Raw genomic sequence first — 8,396 nt, 5'->3', positions numbered from 1 at the left:
CAAACCAGCTTTTTATAAAGTAATATCATTCTTCCTGAGGTGCTCACACACAGTCAAACACATAAACCAAAACAGCTCATCCTTTCGTACAATTTGCATTTCAATATATACAAAAGGATCATCGTATATTCATCATCATCATCATAAACCCAAACAAAAAAGAATGCAAATAATTGTACATAATTATACTGGGTGTGGGGGAAACACCCGACGTCAACGGGACCCCAGAGGGAACAGGAGATGGTGTTGGCAGGAACCCCAATGGGACTGGTGTCAGCAGGACCCCGGCAGAACAGATGTTCACAGGACCCCCAACAGAACAGGAGATGAGAATTGTTTTTATTTTTTTAGAATCGGATGAAGCCCTCTTTATTAGTCACATGCACACACACACAGCAGAGCACACAGTGAAATTGGTCCTCTGCATTTAACCCATCCTAGTACTGGGAGCAGTGGGCAGCTATCGTGCAGCGCCCGGGGAGCAATGGGGAGGGGGGATTGGAGGTGTCTGGTGCCTTGCTCAAGGGCACCACAGCAGGGCCTAGGAGGTGAACTGGGACCTCTCCAAGTAGCAGTCCACCTTCCATATTTCAAGTCTGTTTGGGGACTTGAACCGGCGACCCTACGATTCCCAGTCCAAGCCCCTACTGACTGAGCCACTGCTGGACGACAGGTTGGCAGGACCCCTGGTGGAACAGGTGTCGGCAGGACCCCCAACGTGACTGGTGTCAGCGGGACCCCCGGCGTAACAGGAGATGATGTTGGCCGGACTGATGATGACTAGAAACCCAGATGATGACTAGAAACCCAGATGATGACTAGAAACCCAGATGATGACTAGAAACCAAGATGATGACTAGAAACCCAGATGATGACTAGAAACCAAGATGATGACTAGAAACCCAGATGATGACTAGAAACCAAGATGATGACTAGAAACCAAGATGATGACTAGAAACCAAGATGATGACTAGAAACCCAGATGATGACTAGAAACCAAGATGATGACTAGAAACCAAGATGATGACTAGAAACCCAGATGATGACTAGAAACCCAGATGATGACTAGAAACCCAGATGATGACTAGAAACCAAGATGATGACTAGAAACCCAGATGATGACTAGAAACCCAGATGATGACTAGAAACCCAGATGATGACTAGAAACCCAGATGATGACTAGAAACCCAGATGATGACTAGAAACCAAGATGATGACTAGAAACCCAGATGATGACTAGAAACCAAGATGATGACTAGAAACCAAGATGATGACTAGAAACCAAGAAGATGACTAGAAAAACCAAGATGATGACTAGAAACCAAGATGATGACTAGAAACCAAGATGATGACTAGAAAAACCAAGATGATGACTAGAAACCCAGATGATGACTAGAAACCAAGATGATGACTAGAAACCCAGATGATGACTAGAAACCCAGATGATGACTAGAAACCAAGATGATGACTAGAAGCCCAGATGATGACTAAAAACCAAGATGATGACTAGAAACCCAGATGATGACTAGAAACCCAGATGATGACTAGAAACCAAGATGATGACTAGAAGCCCAGATGATGACTAAAAACCAAGATGATGACTAGAAACCAAGATGATGACTAGAAGCCCAGATGATGACTAAAAACCAAGATGATGACTAGAAACCAAGATGATGACTAGAAACCAAGATGATGACTAGAAACCCAGATGATGACTAGAAACCAAGATGATGACTAGAAACCCAGATGATGACTAGAATCCCAGATGATGACTAGAGGCCCAGATGATGACTAAAAACCAAGATGATGACTAAAAACCAAGATGATGACTAGAAACCCAGATGATGACTAGAAACCCAGATGATGACTAGAAACCAAGATGATGACTAGAAACCCAGATGATGACTAGAATCCCAGATGATGACTAGAGGCCCAGATGATGACTAGAAACCAAGATGATGACTAGAAACCCAGATGATGACTAGAAACCCAGATGATGACCAAAAACCAAGATGATGACTAGAAACCAAGATGATGACTAGAAACCCAGATGATGACTAGAAATCCAGATGATGACTAGAAACCAAGATGATGACTAGAAACCAAGATGATGACCAAAAACCAAGATGATGACTAGAAACCCAGGTGATGACTAGAAGCCCAGATGATGACTAGAAGCCCAGATGATGACTAGAAACCCAGATGATGACTAGAAACCCAGATGATGACTAGAAACCCAGATGATGACTAGAAACCAAGATGATGACTAGAAACCCAGATGATGACTAGAATCCCAGATGATGACTAGAGGCCCAGATGATGACTAGAAACCAAGATGATGACTAGAAACCCAGATGATGACTAGAAACCCAGATGATGACCAAAAACCAAGATGATGACTAGAAACCAAGATGATGACTAGAAACCCAGATGATGACTAGAAATCCAGATGATGACTAGAAACCAAGATGATGACTAGAAACCCAGATGATGACTAGCAACCAAGATGATGACCAAAAACCAAGATGATGACTAGAAACCCAGATGATGACTAGAAACCCAGGTGATGACTAGAAGCCCAGATGATGACTAGAAACCAAGATGATGACTAGAAACCCAGATGATGACTAGAAACCCAGATGATGACTAGAAACCCAGATGATGAATAGAAACCCAGATGATGACTAGAAACCCAGATGATGACTAGAAACCCAGATGATGACTAGAAACCCAGATGATGACTAGAAACCAAGATGATGACTAGAAGCCCAGATGATGACTAGAAACCCAGATGATGACTAGAAACCAAGATGATGACTAGAAACTCAGATGATGACTAGAAGCCCAGATGATGACTAGAAACCCAGATGATGACTAGAAACCCAGATGATGACTAGAAACCCAGGTGATGACTAGAAACCAAGATGATGACTAGAAGCCCAGATGATGACTAGAAACCCAGATGATGACTAGAAACCAAGATGATGACTAGAAACCCAGGTGATGACTAGAAGCCCAGATGATGACTAGAAACCAAGATGATGACTAGAAACCCAGATGATGACTAGAAACCCAGATGATGACTAGAAACCCAGATGATGAATAGAAACCCAGATGATGACTAGAAACCCAGATGATGACTAGAAACCAAGACGATGACTAGAAGCCCAGATGATGACTAGAAACCCAGATGATGACTAGAAACCCAGGTGATGACTAGAAGCCCAGATGATGACTAGAAACCAAGATGATGACTAGAAACCCAGATGATGACCAAAAACCAAGATGATGACTAGAAACCCAGATGATGACTAGAAACCCAGATGATGACTAGAAACCCAGATGATGACTAGAAACCCAGATGATGACTAGAAACCAAGATGATGACTAAAAACCCAGATGATGACTAGAAACCCAGATGATGACTAGAAACCCAGATGATGACTAGAAACCCAGATGATGACTAGAAACCCAGATGATGACTAGAAACCAAGATGATGACTAGAAGCCCAGATGATGACTAGAAACCAAGATGATGACTAGAAACCAAGATGATGACTAGAAACCCAGATGATGACTAGAAACCCAGATGATGACTAGAAACCAAGATGATGACTAGAAGCCCAGATGATGACTAGAAGCCCAGGTGATGACTAGAAGCCCAGGTGATGACTAGAAGCCCAGGTGATGACTAGAAGCCCAGGTGATGGAACATGATGTGTGAATCTCCTGTCTGAGGCTGAGACATACGGCCTGTAATTCGAACGTGTCGGGCTGTTTTACACACTGGTCAGAAATGTTCCGTGGAGCTTGAACGGGGTCATGTGAAGGCGTTCTCTGCCCTCACATGACCCCAATGAAGAGAACACGGCAGTCAGTTTCTGTCCTCACAACCAAACTGCCTTTTCTTCACATTTACAGAAACACGTACTCCCCTTAATCTGTCCTGATGTATCACAAAGACGGCTGCTGCCTTCTACCTGCAGACTGTAACAGCTGTGGTGAAGTAACCCTGTGCATGATACACCTTCAACATTGCACTGATGTTTAACAGGCTGCTATTTCAATACTAATGCCTTCACATACTTTAAATAGTGTAGCTGCTTATCCTTTTACCATGAATGTGTACCTAATATGTTCTATTGACGTGTGCCTTCCTCTTTATTCAAGATGTCCGTGTACTCATTCTATATCTGCCTCTGAACCTGCACTGCCTCTTTGCTGTAAAGCTATACCTCAGGTCTCTGAGGAGGCCAACTCACAGCTCGCAGGGCCGTTGACAACGCAGGAGTTGCAGGCCGCACTGCAAGGCATGCAGGGACAGCAGGCTCCTGGCATCGACGGCCTCTCAGTAGGGTTTTTTAAAGCCTATTGGGACATCTTGTCTCATGACCTGTTAGACGTTTTTAATGAGAGTCTGGCCTCTGGCTCTATGCCAATGTCCTGCAGCAGAGCGGTGATCACGCTGCTGCCAAAAAAAGGGAACTTGCAGGACATCAAAAACTGGCGCCCTGTGTCTTTGCTGTGTGTGGATTACAAGCTTCTGTCCAAGGCTTTGGCCACCAGGTTGGGGAGAGCTATTGAGCAGGTCATCCATCGGGACCAGACCTACTGTGTGCCCGGCAGGTCCATGGTGGACAATGTCCACCTGATTCGAGATGTTTTGGAGGTCTCCAGCTCATTGGGCAATAATACTGGTCTGATTTCTCTAGATCAGGAAAAGGCTTTTGACCGCGTTGAGCACAGCTTCCTCTGGAAAGTAATGGAGAAGTTTGGGTTCAGCGCTGGTTTCATAGCTAAGATCAAAGTCTTGTACAATAAGATTGAGAGTGTGCTGAAGTTCAACGGTGGGCTGTGTGCTCCTTTTAGAGTGTGTAGAGGGGTCCGGCAGGGCTGTGCTCTGTCTGGGATGCTCTATGCACTCTCCCTAGAACCCCTCCCCTGCAAAATACGCTCTAAATTGCAAGGGCTGTTTTTACCTGGTTTTAATGGAAGCACGGTTTTATCTGCGTATGCGGACGACATCGCTGTTTTTATTAGAGACCAGAGGGATGCAGACATTTTAACCAATACTGTGACAGATTTTAGTTCAGCATCGGCAGCGAGGGTCAATTGGAAGAAGAGCGAGGCCCTCGCTCTCGCTGAGTGACGTGGCGGTCTCCCAGTTCTTCCCCAGGGCATGACATGGAAAAGAGATGGCATAAAGTACCTGGGGGTGTTTGTAGGGAACACACATATAGTCCAGAAGAACTGGGAGAACGTCACAGAGAAGATTGAGGAAAAACTGTCCAAATGGAAGTGGCTGCTCCCGCAGATGTCTTTTAAAGGTAGAGTGTTGGTTTTAAACAACCTTGTGGCATCCCAACTGTGGCACCATCCCTCAGGCCTACTGGCCCAAATACAAAAAAAATTGGTAGATTTTTGGGATGGGCTACACTGGGTGCCACAGGGGGTGCTGTTTTTATCTAGAGAGGAGGGGGGACAGGGCCTTGTCCACCTGGCCAGCCGAACAGCCACTTGAGTAACCTGGGGCTGGATGCTGCTCTGTTTTTAACTGATTGAACCATTGTAAAGTTAAGTGGGTTACCTCCTTTTTATAAGGGTGTTTTTAAGTCTTGGGCCCTTTTTAACCATAGAAGGTGTCCAAAGACTGACTCTCTGCACTGGTTGTTAAAAGAGCCTCTGATTCATGGAGCCAGGCTGGACGTTAGCAGCAGCGAGACACCAGGACTGGCGGTGGCGCTGCGCAGATCTGGGACCCTGAGCCTTCAGCAGGTGGTGGATGCAGTGGGGCCGGAGCTGAGCAATGCCCGGGCCTTGGGCTCTCTGCTTGGTCTACACTCTGTCCGGGTGGCCCAGAGGATCCTGCAACTCTGGGGCCGGAGCCTCTGCGATGAGGAACAGAGACTGTTAAGGAGCTACGGACAGGGCAGAGCCAAACCAGACCCAACAGACCCTTTCCCGGAGATATACCTGAGCCCAGGGCTCGGAGAGCTGACGGGCCCCCTGCTCAAGGTTGCAAACCCAGAGAAAATGACCATACACAAAGCGGACAAAAAGACTATATACATGAACATGGTAAAAACTATTAACAAAAATGGACTGAAGGACAGGGCCTCCACTGTGTGGAGCACTAGACTGGGTGCCGGAAACGGGCCAGGCCCACAGTGGAGGAGTCTGTACAAACCCCCCTTAAAGAAAGGTACTGCCGACCTCCAGTGGAGAATTTGACACGGCACTATCTCCATCATCAATCCTGCTGTCAGTAACAACTGTCCATTTTGTGGTTTTAGAGAGACTGTCTTCCATGTGTTTACAGAGTGCCAGAGACTCACGGGTTTCTTCTCTCTTAACTTTGGTTTTTAGTCTTTTTAGTATAGCTTTTACCGAGAGCGTGTTTATCATGGGGGCTCCATACAGAAAGACAAGCAAGGAAAAGTGGCAGCTCCTAAACTACCTCTCTGGTGAGGCTAAAATGGCTATCTACCTAAGTAGGAAGAACAGAGTGGAAAACAAAAAGGGACAAGAAGCAAAAGCGATCTGGCTGTGCAACATCAGAGCCAGACTCTGGCTAGAGCATCGTTTTATAAACACATCGGGGACTTGGAAGCTTTTAAACAACGGTGGTGTTATAAAGACATTGTATGTTCTGTGGTGAACGAGGATTTGCACTTTACACAGTTTTTAAGGCTTAGCTTTTTTATTTATTTATTTGATGTAAATGTACATTTGTTAAAACCTGTAATAAAGTGTTCTTCTTCTTCTTCTTCTTCTTCTTCTTCTTCTTCTTCTTCTTCTTCTTCTTCTTCTTCTTCTTCTTCTTCTTCTTCTTCTTCTTCTTCTTCTTCTTCTTCTTCTTCTTCTTCTTCTTCTTCTTCTTCTTCTTCTTCTTCTTCTTCTTCTTCTTCTTCTTCTTCTTCTTCTTCTTCTTCAGATGCAGTATCTTTGCTCCGTACAGACGTTTAAAAGATAATTAAAGTGAAAGAGGATTAGACGAAGAGACAGCAGCTTTCAGTTGCTACAGCAACGATGGAGGCCTTACCTTTACAGACAAGATGTGGAAGAATCATTCCTTTATTTCTATAACAGCAGGTTGCACACAGGATGTATATCTGGGACACATTACGGGGTTAGAAACCACAGGGATGAACAGACAGTCAACATGTTGGGAACACAGTAGATATGAAGCTTCATTAGCTTTCACTCCTAACGTCCTGACCCATGGACCTCTTCAGGGCTCTCCCAAATTCACTGAGGCTGATATGAGAAGTGAAAAGATAAGAAGCAGAAAGAGAGCAGCATGGAGCTCAGCACATGTACAGCTGTTTCATTTCCTTCCTCTGCACAGTCAGATAGACACGTCATCAGAGGTAATACTGCTGAAGGCCGGGTCCTTTCATCCCCTGCTCTTCCTCTCTCTTCATCACCTACACTTCACCACACAGCACACGCTTACATATGCTGCGGATTTTAGACATCTTCAGCCCGTACAGAACTGGGGTGAAGAGAGGCTGGCATGTTAGGAAGTACAGAGATAATAAAATGCGCAACGTATTCGGCACATATTTCATAGAAAACCTGCTCTGTATTACTTCAAAGCAAGACCCACAGGAAGCATTAAGCAGAGCAGCCAGGTGAGGAGTGCAGGTACTGACAGCTTTCTGTCTGGTCTGTTTGGAGCCAGAGAAACACACTCTGAGGATCCTCATGTACGAGATAAAGGTGAGAGAAACAGGAAACATGATCAAGAAAAAAGTGGCAAAGAGTCCATACACATTATTGACTGTAGTGTCAGAGCAGGCCAGCTTCACAATGGAGAAGTTATCACAGTACACTTTGTTGATGGTGTTCCCACACAGCTGCAGAGACAGGGTCAGAGAAATCAAAATCAAAATAGCAATAAAAGGAAACAACCAGGTGAGAACAATAAGCCTGGCAGTCTTTCTGGAAGTCATACAAGTGTTATACTGCAGAGGATAACAGATAGCAAGATATCTGTCATAAGACATGGTGGACAGATTAGTAAATTGTATACCTGTATAAGAGTACACACAGAAGATCTGCAGGAAGCAGAGCGGAGCAGAAACAGTGTGAATGTCAGAGAGGATCTGAGACAGAAGGAATGGAAACAACCCTGTACTACCATACAGTTCATTTACAAACAGGCTGCACAGAAACAGGTACATAGGTTCATGTAAGCTCCTGTTCACACAGATCACCACAATCAGCAACACATTGGCTCCTATAATACAGACATACAAAGCCAGAATCATCAGGAAATACAAAGGTTTGAAGACCCCGGTGTCAGAGTATGCACTGAGTATGAAATATGAAACGTGGGTAGAGTTCACCATGGTTCTCCTGTGGTTCTGGAAGCATCACAACATCATGCAGAG

At 44.9% G+C, this 8,396-nt stretch overlaps 1 protein-coding gene across 1 annotated transcript; it reads right to left on the bottom strand.

Moving 5' to 3' along the window:
* Positions 1–7,427: 7,427 nt before the first annotated feature.
* LOC134880169 (olfactory receptor 11A1-like) lies at positions 7,428–8,396 on the bottom strand. The gene has a single exon (XM_063906923.1). The coding sequence runs from the start codon at positions 8,352–8,354 to the stop codon at positions 7,428–7,430; it is 927 nt and encodes a 308-aa protein (XP_063762993.1). The 5' UTR covers positions 8,355–8,396.

This window comes from Eleginops maclovinus, chromosome 18 (genome assembly GCF_036324505.1).
Source record: "Eleginops maclovinus isolate JMC-PN-2008 ecotype Puerto Natales chromosome 18, JC_Emac_rtc_rv5, whole genome shotgun sequence".
Lineage (NCBI taxonomy): Eukaryota > Metazoa > Chordata > Actinopteri > Perciformes > Eleginopidae > Eleginops > Eleginops maclovinus.
Note: the sequence above shows the minus strand (reverse complement) of the source record. Positions and strands in the feature narration are given on the sequence as shown.

Bases quoted from the DNA above. Each gene is read 5' to 3' on its own strand.
- LOC134880169 (XM_063906923.1), bottom strand. From the start codon at position 8,354: ATGGTGAACTCTACCCACGTTTCATATTTCATACTCAGTGCATACTCT.